Source organism: Rhinopithecus bieti, unplaced genomic scaffold (genome assembly GCF_001698545.2).
Source record: "Rhinopithecus bieti isolate Rb0 unplaced genomic scaffold, ASM169854v2 scaffold_84002, whole genome shotgun sequence".
Lineage (NCBI taxonomy): Eukaryota > Metazoa > Chordata > Mammalia > Primates > Cercopithecidae > Rhinopithecus > Rhinopithecus bieti.
The window spans coordinates 5,109,449-5,137,084 of record NW_016841755.1 but is presented as its reverse complement, the minus strand read 5'-3'; the positions used below and the strand labels follow the sequence as shown (position 1 = coordinate 5,137,084).

At 40.4% G+C, this 27,636-nt stretch overlaps 1 protein-coding gene across 1 annotated transcript in view; it reads right to left on the bottom strand.

Annotated features, from left to right (window-relative positions):
• The window catches only part of ATP9B (ATPase phospholipid transporting 9B), a 306,136-nt gene that overhangs the window by 198,549 nt on the left and 79,951 nt on the right, over window positions 1-27,636 (bottom strand). Inside the window, 3 exon segments of the mRNA XM_017866120.1 lie at window positions 3,955-4,049; window position 25,321; window positions 25,697-25,747. Coding sequence (XP_017721609.1) covers window positions 3,955-4,049; window position 25,321; window positions 25,697-25,747 — 147 coding nt within the window.

The window sequence follows — 27,636 nt, the reverse complement described above, 5'->3', positions numbered from 1 at the left end:
TGCAGTGAGCTGAGATTGCACCATTGCACTCCAGCCTGAGCAACAGAGCGAGACTCTATCTCAAAAAAGAAAGAAAGAAAGAAAGAAAGAAAAAGGCAAAATAAAGACAATTTTCAAACAAACAAAAATTGACATCATCTCTAGCAGACTTCACTACAAGACACGTTGAAAGAAGTTCTTAGAGCTAAAGGAAATTGGCAGTAAATGGAAACTTGGATCAGCACACAGGAAAGAAAAGTTCCAGAACAGGTAAACACATGGGTGAACAGAAAATACTGTTTTCATTTTTTACTATCTTTAAAATACACTTGACAACTTTAAACAAAAAAAAACAGTAATGCACTGTGTGGCTGATAATATGCAGAAGTAAGACAGACGACACAAATACAAAGGATGGGAAGGAAGCCATGGACATCTACTGTGCATGACGCTTACACTGTAAGTGACACGGAGAAAGACTGTGATAAGTTAAAAATACACTGGAAACACGATAATGACACAAAACAGAACTAACGCACATAGCTAATTAGCCAACAATGGTAACTAAATGGAAACATAACACAACACCAAAAGATGAAGAAAAGAAAGAAATGGGATAAATCGAACCTAAGGAGTCAAAGGACTGACTTCAGCCCAACCACATTAATGATTACAGTAAATGTACACAATAAAAATGCAGCAATTCTCAGAATAAAAAAAGCAGTACCTACTTTTATTACATTAAGAAACACTTTAAAATCAAAGAAAAGATATATAAAACAAAACTAATGGACGATATACCATGTAAATGCTAATTTTAAAAAAGCTGGAATTACTATAATAGTAAAGAACAAAACAGATGTCTCAACAAAGAATATTACCAGGAATAATGAAAAAGGGCATATTCAAGAAAATAGAATAATTGTGAAAGTGTATGAACCCAGTAACAGTGCTTCAATATAGATAAGGCAACAAGTAACAGGGCCAAAAGGAGAACTCGTTCAATCTACAAAAGATACGGGATCTTAAAAGTTTTCTTCAGTAATTCAGAGAACGAACGGTAGAAAACAACTATAAAACTTTTAAAACAAGTTTCCATTAGCTTGACCTAATGAACATTTACAGAACATCCAGACAAGAGCAGAACAAACATTATTTTTAGGCTCACACGGAATACTGACCCAGAGAGCCGTATCACAAGTTTCAATACAGATGAAAGGACTGAAATAGAACAGAGTATGTTCCGTGACCATAAGATCATTAAATAACAATAAATTACCAGACATTAGGAAAATCCCCAACTATTTAGCAAATAACAATGTATTTCCAAATAATCAAGGGATGAAAAGAAGAAATCATGAAGGAATTAGAAAATACTTTTAACTAAATGAAAATGATTTTTTAACTAAATTATTAACTATTGTTAACTAAACAAATCAAAATTTGTGTGACATAGGTAAACAATGCTTGGCAACAGGTTTATAGCTTTGAGTTTATAAATAGAAAATAATAAGTTATAAAATCAAAGGTCCAACTTCCTCAGAGGAAGAAACAAAAAAAATTATATATAAACTATGTAGAATGAAGGAAACAAAGAGCAGAAATTAATAACACAGAAAATGAACAAACAATAAAGATAATCAGTGAAACCAAAACAAGTTCTTTGAAATGATCGATAAAACAGAGACAAACTACCAATATGGGAGTGTAAGAAGGAATCCTAAAATGGCTAAAAAATAATGGAATATTATGAACTTTATGCCATTAATGTTGTCAACTTACATGAAATGAACCAGTTCTCTGAAAAACACAAATTTCCAATGAAGAGAAAATCTGATTTAACTCTATACCAAAGAAATTCAATTCACAATCAAGTGTTTTCCCAAAAAGTAATCTCTAGGATCACAGTTCCAAAAGCGAATTTGTTCAACATTTAAAAAATAAGTAATACCAATATTATGCCAACTATTTGAAAAATTACAGGAGGCAAAGAGACTCCCAACTTATTATAAGGCCAGCTTACCCCTAGATATCCAACTAAAAAGATTAAACAAAGGCAATACAGATCCATATCTTTCATGAACATCAGCACAAAACATCCTTAACAAAATGTCAGCATATCAAATACTGTGACATAATAAAAAGACATGCAGTATGACTACTAGGTGAGGTTTATGCCAGTAACACAAGACTGGTGTAACACATAAGAAATCAGTCCACATACCATCATATTAACAGATAAAGGAGAAAATCCATATGATCATCCCTACAGATGCAGAAAAGCTTTGGAAACATCTAACACCCATTCATGATAAAACCTCTCAGCAAACTAAGACTAGAAAGAACTTCCTCACCCTGACAGGGACTTCCTGAACAAGCTGCAGCTAGCATTATCCACCAAGGCAGAATGCTTTTGCTCCGAGATTGTCAACAGAACACATCACCAAAGAGGATAAGCAGATGGCAAACAAGCACACGAAACAATGTTCAACACAACCGGCCATTACAGAAACGCAAACTGAAACCACAATAGGGTATCACTGCACACACCCGTCAGAATGACTACAATAAAAACTGGTGACAACACTGAAGGCGGCAAGGACACAGAGAAACCAGGTCACTCATCCGGTGCTGGTGAGGACAGGGAATGGCACGGCCACTCTGGAAAACTGTTTGGCAGCTCCTTTGAAAGCCACACTGTGTGATCCAGGAACTGCCGCATGTACACACACCCCAGCCCCATCCTCAGGTGAGGAGGTGCTGCTTCCTGACATATGACTTCATGATGTAATAGCTGCCTGGTTGACTCTACCCACCACCAAGCAGGTAAAAGGCAGCTGTCAACAGCCCAGCCTCTCCAATCTGCTCATCTGTTGGTCCAGCAGAACCTACCTTCCTTCATTCACTAACCATGAAAAAATGTAAGTTGTAATAACTCTAAACATATAAATTATGCACAGTATCCTAGAGAATTTAAGTAAACAATCACATAACACTGAAAATTAAAAACCCATGAGAACAAATCATCTGAGTAGCACCTCGCTGCCTGGCTTTGACTGAGAAGCCTGGCCCAGTGAAGCAGCTTGGACGATTTTCAAACAGAGCTCCTGACCTGAAGGCTAATGAAGCCCATGTGATGTACAGAGAGAAAATAGAAGAAAGAAAAACACTTTTATGTGCCTAAGTAGGTGAAAATTAAAAACAGGATATTCATCTGTGAATATCTGGTTTTACTGATTTGAAAGATTCTACACACACGAGCATGTATGTACTTTTTAATTGGCAAACACCAATACAAAATCACAAAGGAGAGGAGCAAACAGCCAAATAAGAAATAAAAATGTCTGGCTGGGTGTGATGGCTCAAACCTGTAATCCCAGCACTTTGAAAGACCAAGGTGAGAGGACTGCTTGAGGCCAGGAGTTCAAGACCAGCTGGGCAACATAGCAAGACCCCCATCTCTAAAAAAAAAAAACAACTAAGAACTGACTGGGCATGGTGGTGTGCACCTGTACTCCCATCTACTCAGGAGAGCATCACTTGAGCCCAGGAGTTTGTGGCTGCAGTGAGCTATGACCATGTTACTGTATTTCAGTCTGGGCAACAGAGTGACAACCTGTCACATAAAAAATAAAATAAATTGAAAAAGAAAAAAGACATTAAGAGGAGGGGGAGGAGGAGGCGGAAGAGGGGGAGGAGGGCAAGGAGAGGAAGGAAGGAGGGCAAGGTGAGCAAAAGGAGAAAGAAAACCTAAGTGTCAAGGAAAATTCACAATTACCTAAAACTGATTATGTGCTAAGACATCACAGAAATTATTTTGGCATAATTCTTCAATGAACCTTCATGAGGAATAAAGAAATTATAAAACAAATTCTCAATGCATTAAATAAGTTAGCTGGTATAAACAGAAATATGCGTGAAACCTAGAAACTACCACTAAAGATAAAAGGATGGAGTAGTCTTGATGCTGCTCACCCCCAGAGCCGGCAGCCGTTGCGTGCAGCTCACTGCCACCTTCAGCTTCCAGTCAGTTTCACCATCTAGTTGATCAGTTCGAATAAAACACGAACCTTGGAAGTAGAAAATAAAAATTTACCACTCTTGAATTGTGTTACAGAAGGTTTTTCCTGAGCTACAGGTGCCATCAAAGAGTAATTCCAGGGCACAGTAGGACAAATAAATAACAACCTAGATATTCCCAGGAATAAAAATCCTTAAAAACCTTTATTTTACACAATGATCCTTGATTCACAAAACAAGTTTCATGAAAAGATGTAGGCCATTACATTCTTTTAAATCACTTATTTCCTATTTGACGCTCTTGCCTATTAGGTTTAACATTAATCAGTCTTCTATTTTAGAAAAACTGCATTGATCATTTCTACTTTCAATGTATGTTCTGATAATAACAAAATGACAAATACACAAAAATATCCAAGAGTGTATGGTATTATCTTGCTAATAAAATATCAGATTTACCATCATAAAAAATGTTCAATCATAAAAGCACATCTACAATGCTAAGACCGACGTAAATGTTACCATATGCCCACAGGCCTATCTAGTTTCAAACGTGCTAAGATATTCTATCAAGAAAATCCATTACTCTTTGGCCGTGCTATCATCCCACTTCTCAGAGACGATTCTAATGATGGAATAGCAAAAGCACAAAATGACATACACACAAGGCTGCTCCCTGCAGCATTATTTATAGTAACAGAAGACTGTTGAGAAACAAAGGGGAACAAACAGAGGACTAGCTGAATAAAACAGAGCACGTACGGCAATAGAGAGAGAGAAGAAAGTAAAGCAAACAAGATGACCTCAATACACTGTCATGGAAAGATCTCTAGGATATAGACTGTGAAATGAAGCAAGCAAGGTGCTGGACATTATATATAGAAAAATACATTATAGTTAAGAACAAGGGAGGGAGGAGAGAGAATTTGTATATGTCCATACATATCTCTATGCATGTATAACTGTATACATGCATGTTCATCCGTGGGTGGATATGTATCTATGTGTGTATCTGTGTGTGTACATGTATATACGAGTGTGCATGCATGGCTAACTTGTGTGTGTGCAAGCATATCTGTGTGCACACATGCATGTGTACACATGTATTTGTGTGTGTGTGCGTGTATGTTTGTGTACATGGGTATCTGTGTATAATATGCATGTATAACTGTGAACAAGTACTTGAGGATCTGTGTGTTTCTGTGTGTGTGCATACTGGTGTGTGAACATATCTGTGCACACACGTGTACCTATGTACGCATGCAAGCATATCTGTGTGAGGGATGTGAGGGCATGCAAATCTGTGTTTCTATGTGTGCTCCTCTGAGTGTATCTGTATGCATGCAAATGCTTCCGTGTGTGTGCACATATATCTGTGTGTGCATGTATGTGTGTATAATACCTATAGAGGGAGGAAGGGAACAGGATTAGATGCTAAGACTTCTGAATATATCTTATACTGTTCACTTTAAAATCAGTTACATTTTATATAATTAAAAAGCCAAATTACAGCAAACTTTTAAAAAACTCCTAAAAAATAAAAAGCAGCGTATAAAACATAATTCACAGTTTAACCACAGTGAGAATTCATCCAGGTGACTTTTGAGGTTTCAGAATTTTTTTTTTTTTTTTTGAGACAGAGTCTAGCTCTGTCGCCAGGCTGGAGTGCAGTGGCACAATCTCGGCTCACTGCAACCTCCACCTCCCGGGTTCAAGTGATTCTCCTGCCTCAGCCTTCCGAGTAGCTGGGACTACAGGTGCGTGCCACCACGCCCAGCTAATTTTTTTGTATTTTTAGTAGAGACGGGTTTTCACCATGTTGGCCAGGATGATCTCGATCTCTTGACCTCGTGATCCGCCTGCCTCAGCCTCCCAAAGTGCTGTGATGACAGGCGTGAGCCACCACGCCCGGCCTGGTGGAGAACGTTATACTGGGAAGATCAGTTGATAGCACCTGTATCTATTCATCACTAAAAGAGAGACATGCAGACATCTGCCTACAGTTATAAACAGGACTACACGGAAGCACCACTGTAGTATTCTTTCACCAAAATCATGAAAAGCTAAAAGAAAACTGAAAATGAGTACGGTCAACCCTTTAGATCCACCTACCAGTCAACAAAAATAAAAGAAATAAAGAGATGTATTAATTAATAACATAGTTGTTTTGTGTATGCACTCACACAAATCTAGAGTATCAGATATTCTCTATGTCCAATAACTCTGTTTTTTCAACAAATAAAAAAACAAAGAAAGATAAGGAATTGCTGTAGATGAAAACAAATTTGAGAGATACCTGTAACAAGTGCAAGAGAAGGGCCCTCGCATCCTGACTAGAACAGATCGACTGTAAGAAGAGGTGTGTGAGACAATCAGAAACCGGGAGACTCACCAAGTGTTAATCTAAGAAATCCTTGTTCAATAGTTTATGGTATGATAATGGAATCGTGGTTGTAATTTGTAAATGCTGAATTTGTTAACGCAATCAAATTATACACAGGATTTTATCCAAATAGGACATACGGATGAAACAAGACTGGTCATTTAAAGAGAAGTCTTCAGGCCGGGCGTGGTGGCTCACGCCTGTAATCCCAGCACTTTGGGAGGCCGAGATGGGCAGATCACGAGGTCAGGAGATCGAGACCATCCTGGCGAACACGGTGAAACCCCGTCTCTACAAAAAAATACAAAAAAAAATAGCCGGGCGAGGTGGCGGGCGCCTGTAGTCCCAGCTACTTGGGAGGCTGAGGCAGGAGAATGGCAGGAACCCGGGAGGCGGAGCTTGCAGTGAGCTGAGATTCGGCCACTGCACTCCAGCCTGGGCGACAGAGCGAGACTCTGTCTCAAAAAAAAAAAAAAAAAAAAAAGAAAAAAAAAAAGAGAAGTCTTCCAAGGGACGATGGTGATGCAGCAGTTCATTACACTATGGCTTCATGCAGTGAAAATTCCTATAATAAAGTTTAAGATCCAATTTAAAAAATAGAAAATGAATAAAACCTTTAAGGGAATTTTATTTCCAGAAGGATACAGCAGATGTACTTTCTTATTCTTCCTAAATAAAGCAAAAAAATGCTGAACATTAAATTTTTAAAAATGATGATGATTCTAGAAGAGGAGGAAAAGTGAAGTCCAGCTCGAGTCCTCGGGTATTAAGAAAGGACAGTGGTGATTTCCTGTTTTCACCTCGCCCTTTTTATCTCAAACTAGCCACTGAAGAACCACCCATAAATGCCAGCAGGTACAGACTTCGTGACTATTATAGTCCCATGAAGACTTTCTTTAAAGATACAGGCAAGATTCTTCTAAAATGTGTATAGAAAGGCAAAATTGTTTAAAAGAGCTAAAAGTTGTTTAGAAGAGCTAAAAAAAGGGGGGGAGGGGGAGGAAGAAAAACTGGGAGAAATCAGCCCACCAGATTATAAGACTTATCAGATAGCTGCAGTAACCAAGATTGTTTGATACTGGAGAAGGAACAGAAACACAGATCAATGGAACAAAATAAAGAACTCAGAGAGAGTCCCCCCAACATACAAGTATGGCAACTAATTTTGATGCATTCACAAAGGTAATTTATGGAGAATAGACTCTTCACTATAAATGACGCTAGAGCATTTGGATATACATAGCCCAACAACCCCAAAGCCTTGACCTAAACCTTACATCTTATACAGTAATTAACTCAAAATAGATCACAGATCTCAACGTAAAACTTTTCGGACAAAAAAAAAAAAAAAAAAACCACTACAAGAAGAAATCCGCAGGGCATACGGCTGGAAGATGAGTTCCTAAACAGGACATGAAATGCATAACCCATTAAAAAAAATCAATTGGACTTTGATAAAATTAAATACTTCGAATATGTAAAGATCTTTGCAGAAGATGAAAAGACAAATTACAAACTAGTAGAAAATATTTGTAAGCCGCGTATCTGACCAAAGGACGCCTATGTAGAATATACAAAGAACTCTCAATATCAATAGTTAAAAAAAAAATCCAATTAGAAAATGGGCCAAAGACATGAAGAGACACTTTCCTAGAGTCCTGAGGATGGCAAACATGCAGCAAGAACGTGCTTAATGTCACAGCCACAACGGAGCGGCACGTGCAAACCACGAGGAAGCACCGCTACACATACCACCAAACATCGGCCAGATGTGGCAAAACTAGATGTCCCAGGCATTGCTGGTGGGAATGTAAAACAAAACAGTAACTCTGGAAAAGGGTCTGTCAGTCTTAAAATAAGCATATAATTACCATAAAAACCAGCAACCCCACTGCTGGACATCGATCTGGAGAAATAAAAACTTAAGTCCACAAAAAAGCTGTACATAATTGTTCAAAGCAGTTTTATTTATAACAAAAACCTGTAAACAACAAAAAACTCCGACCAACAATGATGAACGGTTTAAAACGTGCTGTGGTACATCCATCCATGAAATCCTAGTTAGCAGTAAAAAAGGAACAAACTGCTGACTTATACAACAACTTGGATGGATCTCAAGGGTGTTGTGCTAAGTAGAGAAAGAGTCTCTAGGCCAGGCGCAGTGGCTCATGCCTGTAATCACAGCACTTTGGGAAGCCAAGGCAGATCACGAAGTCAGGAGCTCGAGACCAGCCTGAACCAGCTTGGTGAAACCCTATCTCTACTAAAAATATAAAAATTAGCTGGGTGTGGGGGCGTGTGCCTGTAATCCCAGCTACTCAGGAAGCTGAGGCAGGAGAATCGCTTGAACCCAGGAGGCGGAAGTTGCAGTAAGCTGAGATCGCGCCATAGCCCTCCAGCCTGGGTGACAGAGTGAGACTCTGTCTCAAAAAAAAAAAGAGTCTCTGAAAGTCATGAATGGTTTATTTCATTTATATAGCACTCCAGAAATGACAAATTTATAGAAATGGAGAACAAATTCACAGTTACCCAGGGTGAAGTCTGCTGGAAGCAGAGGGATGGCTGAGCCCACAGGGCTAGTGTGAGGGAGATCCTCAGGGTAGTGCAACAGTTCTACACCTTGACTGCATTGATAGTGACAGGAACCCACACCCAAGATGAAATAACACAGCCTTACGTGCACACACTGTACCAGTGTCAACATCCTGGTCTGATATTCTACTACAGGTAAGTTGTCAACCACTGGAGGAATCTGGGTGAAGGGGACACACGGGGTCTCCCTGTACTATCTCTGCAACTTCCCAGGAGTTATTAATTATTTCAATGTAAAACATATTTTTTAAAAAGGTGTTGTTCACTCTAGGAGTAAGTTTTAAATGGCAAATTAAAGCTCTCAATTTAGGCTGCTAATACAACTGCAATCTATCTTTCCTATTAATATGTATCTATATAACTCAACTATACTGGTATAAAAATACTCACATTTGACAAGTGAATTGCTTCATAACACCCTTTCTCAAACATGAACAGTCTTAAATTTTGGAAATGAACAAAATTTCAACAGTGCTAATATACTACAATGGTACTGAAGCAACAATCAGATTTAAATAATATGTAGATTTTAAAATAGATTTTAATAAAAAAGCTCTATCAAGTTTCAAATATTTCAAATATACTTTCAAATCTTGAATTTTAATTCTGTTTTTAAGTAACAAAGTTACTTAACACTATAGGGAGAAGGTGGCATCAGTTAGACTAAACGAAATATGCTCATTGGCAAATAATCTTTCATGTACAACTTGAGAAAATCTAGAAAGATTCTGAAGCATACCATGTATAGCTGCACTGCACAGCCAAGGCAAAAACAAGAAACCAGGGAAGAAAACGGTTTTTCCTCCAAATTTTGAAAGCCAAGATTCGGGCAATAAGTACTATGTGTTTTAGTGACTACAACTTAATAGATTGAATAAATTTGGGGTCACAATCAGGTAAGGTCTAGTTTTCAGAACTCAGTATTATACTGGCTAATGCTTATAAACAAGCAGCTCAGCAGACGAACTAATCTGACATGCAGGAGAGAGACCTCTGACACTACACTGGACCAGAAGGGGGTCTTCACACACCAGCCTTTCCAGCAACTGATGGAAATGTTTAAACTCAGAAACAACAATTCCAACACAATCTAAAATTTGATTCCAGAAACCTAAAAAATACGTTAAGATGCTTTCCCAAACAAATTCTACAGAATGGCATAAAAATCATATTATAAACCCAGAGATTAAAATCTGTTTTAAAACACATTTAGATTAAATAAATATCAACCTAAAAGTATGACTCAAACATCTGGTGTTTGCAATAAAGAGATAAATAATGCAAGTAACTAGACTTAACCTCGAAGTCTTGCACTACAGGAAGCACACTGTAACTATTTCAACACCTACAGAGGAGGAGTCTCATCTCAGTTGTTCTTGGCTCCCACTGCCATTCTAGGAGAATATCAGTGTTTGCTCCCATTCATCAATTTCATTCAGAATCACACGAGGAATCGATGCCACCCAGGCCCAGGGTGGCTCTGGGGAGTTCCTGACATGAGCTTGTGCTCATCCGACAAAGCCAGTGCATGAAAGTTACTGGCCAGCTGCAGCTCCTCCCTACCTTGGCAGCCACGGTCAGCCATAACAGAGCTCCTGGCCTTTCCCTCTGTCCAGAGGAAGAGACAGTCTGAGCTCAGTCAGCTTGCAAGTGATCACCACAGCAAAACGGAAGCATTAAATAAAAGGTTCTTACACAGTAACATTACAGTAATGACAGTATGACTTTAAGTACTGGGGAGTCGTAAGGCAATTTTGTAACTTTGCTGGAAGTCCTAAGACAACTTTGTAATTTACCGTTAGAAGGAAAAAATAGGTGAACGGCCTTTCAAAGTTCCTCCCTGCTTAGAGGTTGCAACCATGTAGCAAACAGCCTAAAACTTCTGATTGTGGTCATTTCTAAGTCATTCAGCATTCATGAAACATTTTTCCCACAGAAATAACTAAGCTTTTATAGATCTAATAAAGTCTGATGAAAATCACCTAATGCATAAAGCAGCTGAAATACTATGATATAGTGGTCAAAATAATTCAAAATGGCTAAACTAATACTATTAAGTACTCATAATTAAAACAACAAATAAATAACTAAATAATGGTTAAGAAAAGGTATGCTAAGGAAAGGTTTACTTTTATCTTGAAGAAAGTTAACGAAGACTTGATGAAGATTTTACAGGAAATGTCCAGAAACACTCCATGGGAACGCCGAGTCCAGAAACTCTGGGTGAAGACTCGTGGCTTTCCCACAGTCCAGCACAGGTGACACACAGCATGCTCTCACATATTTCACCAATATTTACTGAACACCTACTATACTGAAAGCATTACTCTGGCTACCAAGTTTCCTACTGACCTTAACAGTGTTAGGTGACAGTCGGTAAAGACAGGCAAACAAATGCGAAAGAGAAAATAAGAGGTTCTAGAAGGACCTATTAATAGTATGGGGTTGATCATACAAATAGCCTAGCCTCAGAAATCACCAAGAGAACTCACTGTTCACCATTTGGAAGACAGGGAAAGTCCCATTCCAGAGACAGGTGGAAGCCCCTGAGGGACCCGTCATGGGAAAACGCCTCCACCGTACAGGAAGTAGGTGACCAACAACAGCCTGTATCAGGTCTTCTCAAAGTCTCAACGCGGCAGGACGCTGCCTCCGCAAATATGTTGCCTCTGCAAGCATCATGGTCTTTTCTGTCAGGAACCTCAAAGGCCAAAGGGTCAAGATCAGAGAGAACAAGGGCGGAGAGGAGGAGAGAGAAGGACAGGGAAAATGTGGCAAGGAGAAGAATGAGGCATGGGAGAGATTTAAGACAAGCACACACACTGGTGGCTTGGCTCATTCAGAAAATACCCCCCAAAGACTCTCAGGGGAGAAATAGACATAGCACTCCAAATTAAGGAAGGAGTCATGGAATTTATTCCATACTGTACTCCAAACTTGCCCACCGCTACCCCTTCTTCGAAAAATGTATGGAGTTATACATGTCTACTGGAGAGTCACTTCTTTCTCCCCCAAAAAAGGGGAAGGTTACTAAAATTCACTAACCATCTACTTACGAGCTGCCAGTCATGGCCTACATACAATATCTGATGTCCTGTGAGACAGAAGGAAAAACTGTCCCTATTTTAGGCTCAGAGGTAAAGTACCCCAAGGTCTCCCAAGTGAGTGAAGAGTGCCATGATTAGGTCCATCTAACTCCAAACCCGTTATACAAGAACACATAGCTCAGTCCCCCACCTCAGCACTTCAACCAAGAGTTGACTTACTGAAGAGCTGCAACTGCAATACACAAATGTCAAAACAAAAAACAAAACAAAACAAACAAACAAAAAAAAAAACAGCACTTGGGTTGTTTGTTGTTTCAGTCATTTGTTTATTTTTACATTCACTCGGCTGAACTACTACTAGGAAATCTATCCCCCTGCAGGATGCAGCCACGGACCCCCTGCTCAGACTCTGCAGTCGCCAGGCTGAACTACCATGGCCAAGTCTCCTTCTATTTTTCTTGGCTTTCCGGAGGTTGCTCCTGGCTCCACGTAAACCACTTTCTGATCAATGTGATGGCAGCAGTGGCCCCTCTAGAGGGGAGGCTGCAAAGACGCCAGCTGCAGTGAGGGAGGCGTGCCCAGGGCTGTATGCTCCACGGAGCTGGCAGGATCTCCATTCCCTTCCGAGTTGGCAGGTATACATGTGCTCGGGGCAGTGCTGACATGCCCGGCACGCTGCCGGCTCGGCACCCTCCAGACTTTGGACGCCAACAAGCGTGGGAGAGTGGCTCCGGGCAGGCCTGCAGGCACCCCTTGGGACAAACAGCCTGGGCGCCATACATGGCATGTTGATGGTGGGAGTCAGACAAGTTCCTGGGCAAAAACGGGCAGGTCCCCTGTGAAACCCCACCTTCAAGCCAGGAACAACCTGAAGCCTGGGGGCCGGGCTGCCCGTTCCCAGTGAAGTCCACTGCCGGGAGCGAGGACTTCATTGATGACCATACAGCCAATCAGATAGTGCTGTTCCCAGGCCCGCCCATGGCTGTCCATGGACCAATCAGCACGCACCTCCTCCTTTCTGAGTCCATAAAAATTGCCAGTTTCAGCCAGACTCGCTCAGAAATTGGGACTACCAGCTGTGGGAAGGAGCTACCCACTCCAGGTCCTCTCTACGCTGAGGGCTGCACACTCCACGAGCCAACGTGCCTGCGGAGAGAAACTACCCACTCCAGGTCCCCTCTCCGCTGGGGGATGCACACTCAATGGGACGACCTGCCTGCTGATAGGAGCTACCTACTCCAGGTCTCCTCTCCACTAAGAGCTGCAATCATCGTGACGACCTGCCTGTGGAGAGGAGCTACCCACTTAGGGTCTCCTGAGAGCTGCACTGTGGCTCAATAAAGCACCTATTTGCTTTGCTTACCCTCCAGTTGTCCATATACCTTGTTCTTCCTGGATGCGGGACAAGAACTTAGGACCAGCTGAATGGCGGGAATGAAAGAGCTGTAACACAAACAGGGCTGAAACACGCCCTGCCACTCGCCATATTGCAAGCAATGAGAAGGACAGAAGAGCTGTGGCCCTCAGAGAGCCCAGACCTAATGGCTCACTGAACCAGGGCTGTGACATCCTCTTTGGGGCTCTGCGGTTCTTAGTGTCTCCAAGCCTCCTGGGGCCACGTTTCCTGGTGCCCACAGTGGAAGCCGCTTACGGAGCGCCCGGTTCAGCCACAGCCTCACACACAGCCAGCACCTGGAGCTGCCTGCCCTGCCACAGTCGGCATGCCTGGCTGTGAGCAGTGGCTAGACCCCACGCTCGCTCACACACCTCTTGCCGCTCTGTTCCTGGGTCGCCCTCAGCAGGCGTGGGATCCCAGCCGGCAGCACAAGCTGAACAAAGCCTGCTGAGCCAAGTAGGCAGAATGAGCCCAGTGGGCCTGAGCAAAACTCAGACAAAGGCGCCACGGGCCATAGAGGTTTCTGGCTGGAAAAGTGACACCCCAAAGATCCTGTGACAAAAGGTGATGCTTAGGCTGGCTCAGCTAGTTGGACTTCCATGCTTCATCACTGGCTGTGTGTGGCTTGGAGACCTCCCACAATTCAGGGAGTTCATGACCTTGCCCGTGTTCAGTCAGGGATGGGTGGATGGGTGGCTTGAAGGTGTCCTCCATTGACTCCTGAGACCATCACCTTGGGTGCACAAACCATCTTCCAGACTGACAGGGATGCCTGTGATGTCATGTGTAAGCTCAGCATTGTAGGACTCACCTTGGGGACAGAGGACCATGTATCATTTGGCCAGCTTAGAGGTTGTAGATAAGCCCCTTGGGTCGGTGAGCTCTCGCATCATGGAGGGCTGTTCATCACCCAGGGAGTCCTTTCACATTTGCCCCGAGTCCCACTGCAGCTGCTTCTGAGAGCGCCTAGCACATGCACACAGCCTCCCGGCCCCAGGATAGGTTGGATCCAGTACTCTCCAAGAAGCTTCTGGCTGGGTTGCCGTTTCTGCCCTCTGAAATGGTGACCACCAAGCTCTCCAGTGTTCTCAACGACATCCTCAGAAATGAACTCTGCCAGGATATTTTTCAAACAAAGTCTGTAGGTAAAGCTGCAGACATCTCAGTCCTTAGGACCTATCTCTCACCCTGGGCACTCAGAGTCCTTAGGACCTGTCTCTCACTCTGGAGAACGGCACTGGAATTGGGGACAGGACAGCAGCCAGCTCTACCAGGAGTGACACTCAGGTCATCAAGTGGACACTGGGGATGGGGTTGTGGTGTAGCCCCTCCAGCACTGTCAGCTCTGCCTTACAAGCTGCTGGGGCTGGGACTCACTGGGCTAGAATGCTCAGGAGCCCAGGTAGAGTCTAGAATCTAGTCCACTTTAGGTTACTTGACGTTAGTGCCCTAGGCCAAGTCTGTCAGGAATTGGGCTTCTGCCACATGAGTCTGGGGAAAATAAGAGCCATGGCCAGGCCTTCCTGGGTGGGGCTGTAGCCGTAGCCTAGGAAGTGCAGAAGACAGAGCCCCTGACTTTCTGGCTGCACAGGCTTAGAGTAGAGCTTCCTGCACACGGAGTTGGGGTAGAGATGAAGATAATAGGCCGTGGCTCAATTTCTGCAGACTCAATCTGTTCTGAGAAAGAAGGTCTCTGAAAAATATTAAAAGAAGTATTCCTAAAGGTAAATAACTGAACAATTACGGTTAATTTTAGAGATTCTCTTCAATGGATGAAAAGCCCTCCATAGTTTTTCAACTAGGGACAATTTACATTTGGCAACTTAGAGAGACACTGTTGGTTTTCACAACTGGAAAGGAAGTTAGGGGGAATGCTACTGCTTCTGGTGGAATGAGGACAAGAATATTCTCAACACCCAACAGTGCAGAAGACAGACCCACCCACCACGGCAAAGACATATTGGGCCCAAAGCACCAAGAGTGCTAGACAGAGCTGAGAATGCCTGCTCTGGAGGCTTCCATCCCAAAGCTGGCATAACAGAGAAGGCAGACCCAGAGAGTCAGAAGCTGAACACCAGCCCTGTAACTGACTACTCAATGCCCCTGAATTTCAAGTAACTTGACTTGTTAGACCTCAGGTTTTTTTTTATCTGTATAAGACTTACCCTGAAGTTATGTTGTAAAATTTCATGGAAAATACGTGAAAGCCTGTCATGAATGTCGCATACTGGGAACTCATATCATGGTACCTACTTGTTTCTCAAATTTGGAGAAATCATTTGATTATGTAAGAACAGATCTTCACATAGCTTAGTCCAGCCTACCCTTTCCACAGAACATTCTACAACTGAAATGTCCATGCAAATCTACATCCATAACACCCTCCTTTCCCTGCCCCCGAACCTCCTAGAAGTATTTCCGCCTGCTACTGAGTATTCTTGAGGTATCTTACTCTACACAAGTATTAAACATTTTTTCTCTCCTAGCTGATACATTTTCAACTAATTGTAGCTTCCAGCAACTCAGCGCCTAAAAGTACCCTATCTATGTATTCACCCCACCAATTTTATTTTTAATCCTTTTAACGACCCTGTACTATGGGAATTATCATTGTTAAAATGGAATCTGAGAAATACAGAGACATTAACCCACTTGTCTGAGGCACAAAAAGATCAAGAGCCATGAAAAAATTCTCCAGTTATCAGCATTATCAATTAAAGTTATATCTGAGACAATGTCATCTGATTATAGGGCACAGTGGCTCACGCCTGTAACCCCAACACTTTAGGAGGCCAAGACATGAGAATGGCTTGGGCCCAGAAGTGCAAGACCAGCTTGGGCAACATGGCAAAACCCCATCTCTACAAAAAATAAAAAATAAAAAATTAGTGCATGGTGGCGAGCACCTGTAGTCCCAGCCGGGAAACTGAGGTGGAAGGATCACTTGAGCCCAGGAGCTCGAGACTGCAGTGAGCTATGATTAAGCCACAGCACTCCAGCCTGGGTGACAGAGTGAGACTTTGTCTCTGTCTCTGTCTCTCTCTCTCTCTCTCTCTCTCTCTCCGTGTGTGTGTGTGTATAAAATAAAATACAAAACAAAATATAAAATATTAAAACAAGTATTCCTAAAGTTAAATAACTGAACAATTAAGGTTAATTTCAAAGATTTTAGAGACATATACTTATACACGTGTATATATATACACACACACACACAAGGATATATTTAAACAAACCGTGTTATGGATCTGTCAAAAGAATTATAAAAAAATATGTTGCACAAGCTCACTGGTTTCAGCTAAGAAGCAGTACATGAAAGTTTGCAGCGCATATTACTTCAAAGTTACGGTATTTTTTCTAGATTGAATTTCCCCCTTTATGTATGTGTGAATATTCTGATATAAAATATAAAAGTAACATAAAATGGACTGGATTCTAGACTCTATCTGACACATCTGTGAGATGCCAGAGTGCCATTCACTCTGCTCTAGATTTTATATTACATAAAGAAAAAACAAGTGAGAATCTCTGGAGTCTCATAAATTTCCCGCATTCTGTGTTTCTAAAAGTTAAATAAATATCTAAATTTCTGTAAACTTATTAAACACTGAAAAAATAGCTGCCTTTGTTTAAAGAAAAAAGACATGCCTCATGTTAAATCATATGCTATTTTTTAAACTTAGAAGAAAAACGACATGTTATCACTGTTACTCAAGTTAAGTACAGTTAAAAATACTAACCTTGCAGTAACTGATGTGATTTAAAGAGAGAAAGAATGAACTCTAGCAAATCAGAAGTATGGCCAGTTTGACTTGTTTCACAAGAACTGCATCTAATAATTTTTTAACAGAAAGCACTCGCTACAACTGACGCCAGTTAAGGCTCAGCAAAACACGGATTATTAAATTGGTCTGCTTATATCCTATTACAGACTGCTTATGAATACTTGATTTTATTTTATACAATTGACAAGAGTCGACAGGAAAGGACAGGCTTAACGACAATTGAATTAAGATCAACTCGTGTATGTGTCACACAGGAGGATGCATCAAGTGTGCTGAAGAAACTGACGGGACATCATCGGCGCACGAGTCTGTCATATCGCACAAGTCACCCTGGAATATTAGCAGACTTCCTGCAACAGCTCACAAATCCAATAGCTCTGAAAGAGATGATGGGCCAGCAAAAGAAAGACAGGCATTGACTCTGCATTTACAACACCAGGTCGCCTGCCATTAAACTCAGTGTTTAAATCACTTCTGTGGTTTAATGACTCGGCATGAAATCTTCAAGCTGGCAGCAAGATGAGTAGCACTACAGAGATCATGTGGATGAGTACAGTGTCACTTAACCACCCCCGTCCCACTAACAAGTGACAGCTGAGGTACTATAATATGTCCCAAACACTTAAAGTATAATGTCATCACTTAGGAGACAAGTGAAAAAGATATTGGCATTTATAAGAGATTGATGAAATTAGTTCTAAAGCATTAATTTCTCTTAATACCACTAAAAGAATTGTGTGCACTCTGGAGATACTTAATCTGAATTAAGAAAGTGATGAAGCAATTGATTAATTGGAATTTAAGCCATCAGTCACCAGATCCATCAACAGCTTCATTTACATTCTAAACAATCAGCTCACAGTCCAACAGATTACTCTGTGTTAATACACAGTCAATAGGATGCCATAAGCAACCTGCCATGCTGTACTGACAAGCACCCAGCTGCCAGTGTTTAAGCTGGGATACGCTGCATATATTAACACTTAGGATTTCTATCATATCTAAGATTTAAAATGTTCTTATTATAATAACAATGTATTATCAGATTTTTTTCAAACCAAAACTAAAAAGCAATAAAACAGTATTAAAAGTGTTAGCAGATACAAAACTTCAGTACATTTATAGTCTACTGAAAACAAGTAGGCAATAAGAAAACCTTAATTACTTAAAAATCACACCATTTCTAAAGCTAAGAATTCTTGAAAGCAATATTATAACACAAATTTTATATAGCTTGAAAGCTCTTTAGTCTATTTTATAAGGAGAAGAAAAATAGCATGAAAAAACAACCTGACTTCTTTTTTTTTTTTTTTGAGATGGAGTCTCGTGCTGTTGCCCAGGCTGGAGTGCAGTGGCTGGATCTCAGCTCACTGTAAGCTCTGCCTCCCGGGTTCACGCCATTCTCCTGCCTCAGTCTCCCAAGTAGCTGGGACTACAGGCGTCTGCCACCGCGTCTGGCTAATTTTTTGTATTTTTAGTAGAGACGGGGTTTCACTGTGTTCGCCAGGATGGTCTCGATCTCCTGACCTCGTTATCCGCCCGTCTTGGCCTCCCAAAGTGTTGGAATTACAGGTGTGAGCCACCGCGCCCGGCCCTGACTTCTTAATATGTGCATTTGAGTAACTACTATTTTAACAATTTAAATTTGACAGAAAAAATAAAACTGAGGATGAAAATAGAAGCACAGGTTAAAACAAACTACAGCAGGGTCTTAACTTGAACCCATCAATAATCTTCCAGGGATAACAATAAAAAATCTAGTGTACGTGTGCACTGTATACATTTTTCTGAGGAAAGAGGTGATAATTCTTAAGATTCTCAAAGGGATCCACGACGTTCAAAATATTAAATATCACTCCACTACAAAGAGTGATTCTCCCTACAATGTGGAATGTAAGACAAAATTAGAGAGGAAAGTTTTAAAACATCATCAATTTGAAAGTGTTATTTATCCAAGGTTAACACAAAAGAGTATCTCATTTGAGTAATGTTCTACTACTCCATTTATGTTTTACTGTCTTACTATGGCTTAAAAATGATGCAGTGAAAAGATTTTTAAGAGGCTGAGGAAGAATTTCCAAAATTGCTATTAGTGGTCGGGCTCGGTGGTTTACACCTATAATCCCAGCACTTTGGGAAGCCGAGGTAGGTGGATCACTTGAGGTCAGCAGTACAAGACCAGTCTAGTCAATGTGGTAAAACCCCATCTCTACTAAAAATACAAAAATCAGCCAGGCATGGTGGTGTGCCTGGAGTCCTAGCTACTAAAGAGGCGGAGGCAGGAGAATCGCTGGAACTCGGGAGGCAGAGGCTGCAGTGAGCCAAGATCGCACCACTGCACTCCAGCCTGGGTGACAAAGCAAGACCTCCTCCAAAAAGAGAAAAAACAAACAAAAACAAAAAAACAAAAACCCATAAAATTGCTATTAGTCATATAATGTTAAGCAAGGTATTTACATTCTACAGCCCTCGGATTCCTCTTCTGAAAAGTGAACATTTCCAAACACCCTTTCAGCTTTAAAGTGCTTCACTTTGTTCATAATTTATCTTCTAACACAATCTACATAATCTTTTCCTCTTAAATTAATTACTCAAAACTGTTTTCATATTTGGAATAGTATCTTCCATATATTTCTATCATAATTGTTAAAAGGGCAATTAATACAATAGCATCTCCCAAATCAAAGCATTTTGTTATTCATTATACTGGATACACATTTGTAAAACAGGACAAATAAATAAATAAGTAGGTGAAGTAAGCAGGGATGGCAGTATAAAAACCTCTGAAAATATACTTCTGTATAACTGCAATGAGAAGACTAGTGAAAATTATCAAAAGCAACTGTTTCAGAACTCTGGAAAATAACTAGACTTGAAAGAATTCCAGTAGCATTTACTCAACAAAAACACTAAACCTAGTTAAGAGTGAGTTGTGTTAGTTAAAATCCCTGGTGCAACCACTAACAAAATAGTTTTTTAAGTACATTACAATAAAAATGATGAGGAATTAAAACATCACGTTAGAAAATATTTAAAACAAAAGAAGGCAGTAATGGAGCTACAAAGACACACAAAAATATCACAAGACACACAGAAAACAAACAGCAAAATTGCAGATGTAAATTCTGCCTTATCAATAATTACATTAAATAGAAATGGATTAAAGGCTCCAATCAACATGCAGAGACCGATGGAAACTTTTGAGTGTGCCACCTACAACCCATCAGGCTCTGGTGTATAATCAGATGATATAAAGCCATGAATGAAGTTACAGTTTCCCAGGAAGAACATGTACATCACAAACGTAGGTGTGCTTAGGACAGAATCCTGAGAAACACCATTTAAATTTCACGGAGAAAGGGGGTGTAGGGTGAGGTCATGACGAAAAACATCTTATTCAAAAGGTTTGGCTGCAAAGCAAAGGACAGAGACAGGATGGTAGCTAGATAGCTGCATCGTGTCACTGGGGGTTGGGGGTGGTCTTTGGTGACTGGGTAGAGACATTTTTCAATGCCTACAGGAAGAAGGCAATGGAGATGTAGTTGAAAGCGGTGGAGCTGAGAAGAGGGTTGATGGCTGAGAGTGAAGGAACAGGTGGTAAAGGCAGGCAGGAGAAACACTGAGAAAGTTGGAATAAGCCACCTTCAAGAACAGGCCTAGTCAACAGGAACACTGTGGGGTACACAGTGAACTCTACTGATTCACAGAGCTCCAGTCAGATGCCTGTGTGGCCTTCTCAGCTGGAGCTCTACAGCCAGGTATGAGAGAAGAGACACTGGAGGGACTGAGGTAGGCCTGTAGGGCTGATCAGGCAGGACAACAAGGCAAAGGGAGCTTGAGAATAATAATAATTAGCAAGTGTACATACCTGCTAAGATTATAAATGGATACATTTTATTGGATGTGAATTTTCCTAAATAAAGCTGATTACGGATTGACAGAATGAATGAAAAATCATGATGCAATTACATACTGTCTACAAGACACATACTCCGCGTTCAAAGACACAAATAGGTAGAAAGCATGACAACAGAAAAAAGGTGCAAACAGTAACCAAAAGAGAGGTGGCACAGCTGAAGACATTTTATAATGGTAAAAGCGTCAATCTGCCTAGCAAACATTAATATATTTACATCTAACAGCAGAACTTCAAATACATGAATCCAAATCTGACAGAATAGAAGGAAAAACAGAGAAAGAGTGACAAACTTCAGTACTCCGCTTTCAATAATGGATAGGACAACCAGACAGAAGATGAACGAAAAAAGATTTGAACAAAGATGCAGACCAACTAGAACAAAAATCTATGCAACATTCCACTCAACAGGAACAGAATGTAGATTTTCCTCAAGTGCATACAGAATATTCTCAAGGATACCCAATATGTTAGGACATTTTTCACAAATGTAAATAAACTTCAAAGGATAGAAATCATATAAAGTACATTCTCCAACTACAATGGAATGAAATTAGAAATCAATAACAGAAGGAAATTTAGAAAATGTATACATATGTAGAAATTCATATTCATTAATAAACAACGAATCAGGCCAGATAAGGTGACTCCACACCTGTAATCCCAGTGCTTTGGGAGGCTAAGGTGGGAGGATCACGTGAGGCCAGGAAGTCGAGACCAGCCTGGGCAACATAGCAACAGACAGAGCCTGTCGCTACAACAAAATTTAAAAATTACCCAGATGTGGTGTTGTGTGCCTGTATTGCTAGCTACCTGGGAGGCCGAGGCAGGAGAACTGCTTGAGTCCAGGGGTTCAAAGTTACAGTGATCATCATAGTGAACTATAATCATGTCACTGCACTCCAGCCTGGGTAACAAAACAAGACCCTGTCTCTATAAAAAAAAAATAAAAATAGAAACTAAAAATAAATAAGCAATGAATCAAGGAAAACATCACAAGGGAAATTAGAAATTAATTTTGAGATGTATGGCCAAATCTCATGAAATACAGCAAAAGCAGGACTTAGATGGAAATTTGTAGTTATAAACACCTGTACTAAAAAAGACCCTCAAGTAAATAATCTAACTTTCCACCCTAAACTACAAAAACAAGACTAAACTGAACAGAAAACAAGCGGAAAGAAGAAAACAATAAAAACAGAAACCAATAAATGAAATAAAGAACAGAAAACAAGTATGAAAATCATTAAAACCAAAAGCTGGATATTTTAAAAGATCAACAAGATTGACAAACCTTTAAGCTAGAGTGACCAAGAAAAAAAGAGAGGAGCTCAAAAGAGTTACTAGGAGCACAGGAGGGCACATGACTATCAACATGACAGAAACAAAAAGGACCGTAAGGAGATCCTGAAAACAACTGCATGGCAACAAATTAGACAGCCTAGATAAAGCGGACAAATTATGAAAAAGACACAAACCACCAAAACTGACTGGGTCTACAGATAATCTGAATAATCCTGTAACAAGTAAAGAAACTGAATTAGAAATTTTTTAAAAATCAGAGTCCAGTCCCAGAGGGTTTCATGGGTGAATTCTATCAAACACTCAACAAAGATTAATAATTCTTCACAAACTCTTCCAAAAAATAGAAGAAAGATCACTTCTTAACTCATTCCACTGAGGCCAGTGTTACCCTGACACCAAAACAAAAATAACACAAGAAAAAGAAAAAAAAAAACACTGTACGTCAATACATGTTTTTTTGTTTGTGAAGACAGAGTTGCACTCTCGTCACCCAGGCTGGAGTGCAGTAGCGCCAACTCGGCTCACTGCAACTTCTGCCTCCCAGGTTCCAGTGACTCTCCTGCTTCAGCGTCCTGAGTAGCTAGAATTACATGCCTGTGTCACCACGACTGGCTAAAGTAGAGATGGGGTTTTGCCATGTTGGCCAGGCTAGTCTCGAACTCCTGACCTCAAGTGATCCACCCACCTCGGCCTCCCAAAGTGCTGGGACTACAGGTGTGAGTCAACGTGCCCAGTCCAATACATCCTTTAAAAATAGATGCAAAAAAAGCCTTAACAAAACAGTTGCAAATCAAATCCAGCAACACACAGAAGGACCACATGCCCGTGATCAAGGGTTATATATTCTGGCCTCCATCTGTGGTTGAGGAGTTCAGCCTTTCTGGGGACTGGAGGGCCTGCAGAGTTCTCCCACTCAGCCGTCTGTGCTGTGAAGCAATACACTAGGAGGTGAGTCATTCACATGTGACAAACTATGACGGCAGCCTACCCACTGGACTGTAAAAGCACCTAAATGGTCTTATTACACTATTGTTAAGAAGAACAGAAATACTTGAAAAAAGAGCACATTCTACTCCAATATTGGCAAATGATGGCTTTAAAATATAAACATTAACATTTCAAAAGCAAATAATGCCACTTGCAAAGAGAATTAGTAAGAAGGCTTCCAGAATGAAGAGCAATTAGGATGAGAAATCAGTTAAGGAAACACCAGCCAGCATAAAAGATGAACCTTGCAAATGGAACTGCTTAACAATAGGAGTTTACTTCTCTTTCATATGCAGTCCATTTGGTAATGGAAGGGGAGGGGCTCTGTTCCACACATTCATTCAGGACACCAGGCTGATGGAAGCTTTGGCATCTTCAACAAGCAGTTTCCACGACTGCCCTAGTCATGGCCATCTAACCAGCAAGGGGCAAGAGATGAGCAGGAGCCTGCAGGAGAGGTTAGCTGCAGGGCTAGATATGGCATACAGACTTTTGGCTCTCCCCCTTTGGCCAGAGTTCAGTGACATGGGACCAGCTAACTGGGCAGGAAAGGCAGTCCAGCAGTGTTTCCAACAGGAAAGAGAAATGGGTTGGAAAAGTAGCCAGCCAGTCCCTGCCACAGTTGGGAAAATAAAAGCTCACATGAAACAACACATAATAAAATAAACATATCAAGTGTACATAAGTCACTTGATTATCGGGTAGAGCTGATCTCCTGTTAATGGCAGAATTCATCTCACAATGTAAATAATCATAACAACAACTGGTAGAAAGAGAAAACACTTTTCTTCTTTCTCATGACAAAAATGTCACTTCTAAAAGTATGTTTATAGAGAAAAATTAAATCAACAACTCTGAAATCTAACAGTCCTTTCTACAGTTATCACACTAGAAATAAGATAAATGCTGAGTTTCTAATAAAAATAGTAACATGCCTCGCTTCCTATAAAAACTACGGTTCATTTATAAAAAATGTCAGGAATGTAGGGCAGAAAGAAACTCTGGATGTTACTTGATATACCTCCCTCATTTCAGAGATGATGAAAACGTGTGCCCACCTGGCAAGGTCACATAACTAGAAACTGGCCAAAGTGATTCGAACTCAGGTTTCCCGATTTCCAACAATTTTTCTATTTGGCCACACCAGGCTTCTATCCAATTACCTCTTTTCCATCTTTATATTTTTGAAAGCTCAGGTCATACAAATAGCGTTTTTTCTGCAAAGTCTGCATCAACTCAATAGGCAAAATTATCTGTTCCCACACAGCCCCAAACATTTCTGAGTCCAGCACCTACACAATCAGGATTATCACTGTCCATGGATGCACTTCCACTGAGACCATCCACGCTGTAAAAGTTGCTCCCAAGGCCGGGCGCGGTGGCTCAAGCCTGTAATCTCAGCACTTTGGGATTTGGAAGGCTGAGACGGGCGGATCACGAGGTCAGGAGATCGAGACCATCCTGGCGAACACGGTGAAACCCCGTCTCTACTAAAAAATACAAAAAACTAGCCGGGCGAGGTGGCGGGCGCCTGTAGTCCCAGCTACTCAGGAGGCTGAGGCAGGAGAATGGCCTAAACCCGGGAGGCGGAGCTTGCAGTGAGCTGAGATCCGGCCACTGCACTCCAGCCTGGGCGACACAGCCAGACTCTGTCTCAAAAAAAAAAAAAAAAAAACAGTTGCTCCCCTTTGTATCTTAAGCAACAATTAGTGTCTGGTACATATTAACAGTAAGTGGTAAACAAGTATTTCCTGAATTGCTGAATAAAACTGCAAATGCAAAATAGCCATCAAATTTTAAGTAACATCATCATTTAATTAGATGTCAGTATGAATTTGAATGAAAACACTCATCGGATACATAGGTCCTGATAGGATTATTTTTAAACAAATATATTTCACAGCAAACACCCTTTTAAATATTGACTATTAAATATAATTTAGGTGTTAATGAATTCAATATATTATTCAAAGAAAATTTTTACAGGATAATTTTTACTTTTACCTTTTAAAATGAAAATTAAACTATGAAAATACTAAATCATCAGCAAGGTAACTGGAGTACATGTATTTTCTTTGTAAAGTAGCTTCATATGAAAATGTGGACTCTTTTTTCAGAGGTTTCATGTGTTTATATTTAAAGTAAAATACCATTTCTACAGAATATTCCTCATTGCTGCAGCCTACTAAAAATGTAAGGAAAACAGTTTTCGCTTATATAGATATTTGTAAATTTGTTTTGCAATTATAATATACAGTTAGGTAAGTTTTTTTAAATGTAAAATACCTGCTTTTCTGAAGTCCTAAGAAACACCATGTCCGATGGAATTCTTTGATTCTGCAAAGAGCATTATAAAAGATTAATTATCTATATGCAGGTTTATAAATTAACACAATTTCATTCCAAAGAAGAAATAGCTATGAAAACAACCAATATAATTAAAATTCTGCTGAAATAACTAACACAATTTGTATATAAAAAATTGATATTTTAATTCACATTTTAGTTGAAATGCTAAGATTTTTTTCCCATGAGTGAATCATATACTGGTATGTAGTAGTGACTTTAAAAATGCTTCATGTCCAGTGGCTCAGGCCTGTAATCCCAGCACTTTGGGAGGCCGAGGCAGGCAGATCATGAAAGTCAGGAGATCGAGACCATCCTAGCCAACATGGTGAAACCCCGTCTCTACTAAAAAAATGCAAAAAATTAGCCGGGCGTGTTGGCAGGTGCCTGTAGTCCCAACTACTCGTGAGGCTGAGACAGGAGAATGGCGTGAACCCAGGAGGCGGAGCTTGCAGTGAGCCGAGATCGCACCACTGCACTCCAGCCTGGGCGACAGAGCGAGACTCCATCTAAAAAAAAAAAGGCTTCATGTCAGCCAGGCATGGTGGCTCACGCCTGTAATCCCAGCACTTTGGAAGGCCAACATGGGAGGATCACTTGAGGCCAGGAGTTTGAGACCAGCTAGGGCAACATGGCAAAACTCCACCTCTACAAAAAGTTGAAAAAGTAGCCGGTGTGGTGGCATGCCTGCGGTCTCAGCTACTAGGGAGGCTGAGGGTTGAGGATGGCTTGAGCACCAGGAAGGTCAAGGCTGCAGTAAGGCATGTTCATGCCACTGCACTTCAGCCTGGGCAGCAGAGCAAGACCCTGTCTCAAAAAAAAAAAAAGCTTTATGTCTGAAAAAAACGTTAAATATTGCCATTTCTGTGGCCTCTGTTAGTCTGTACATGTAATACAGCAGGTATCGCCTTATAACTACGTCCTCCCCATGAGACGAAATGGCCCTGGAAAGCGAGGACTGTGGTCCTCCAATGCCCACAAAACAGAGCACACCACACCCAAAACACTTAACAGATGTGAAAGAGTGAATCAATGACTGAACAAGCCAACAAGCAAAACCCCACAGATGTGAGATATTCTTTCATGACACAGAAAAACTCAAAAGATATTTTATGACATACACAAACTTTTACAAGTCACTATTCATACATTTAATCATTATGTTCTATCAACTGGGAAAGCTATATCGGTCTAAAGAAAAAATATATAATTGTACTAAGAATACTTCACATAATCTAATGAATTATGTATGATTTTTGAGACCTAAGTAAAGACTTACCTACCCATGGTAAATAAATGGATAATAATTGGTAAATAAATGGATTGTCAGTCAACACATAACACATTAAAGCTGAACAAAGCTATGTTATTGGATAGAACTATTTCTTTCTAACACTAGGAAAATAACTAATATTAGAATGAAACCAATAAAAGATGTGCAAGACCTCTACACAAAAAACTGTAAAATATTATTAAGAGAAATTAAATGTGAGGATTAACTGTACAACCTAACAAAACTAAATTAAACTAGAGTAGTTAAGAAAAGATGGGATTACACCAAGATAGATTATACCAATACAAAACCACATGTCCAAAAATAGGTCCACATATATAGGGATGAAACTGCCCATCAGTGAGGAAATAATTGTGTTTTCAATCAATAGCGCTGAGAAAACCCAGTACCGTCAGGGGATGATGAGAGACGATACCTGACCTCGACTTCAATGTAAACACAAAAATCTACCTAGAATTACAGTTCTAAATCTGAAAGACAAAACAATAAAATACCTAAAAGAAAAAAAAAAATAGTTCTTTCCCCACTGAACTGTCAGTCACCAAACATGACAAGAATATTTTCTTTTTTTTTTTTTTTTTTTTTT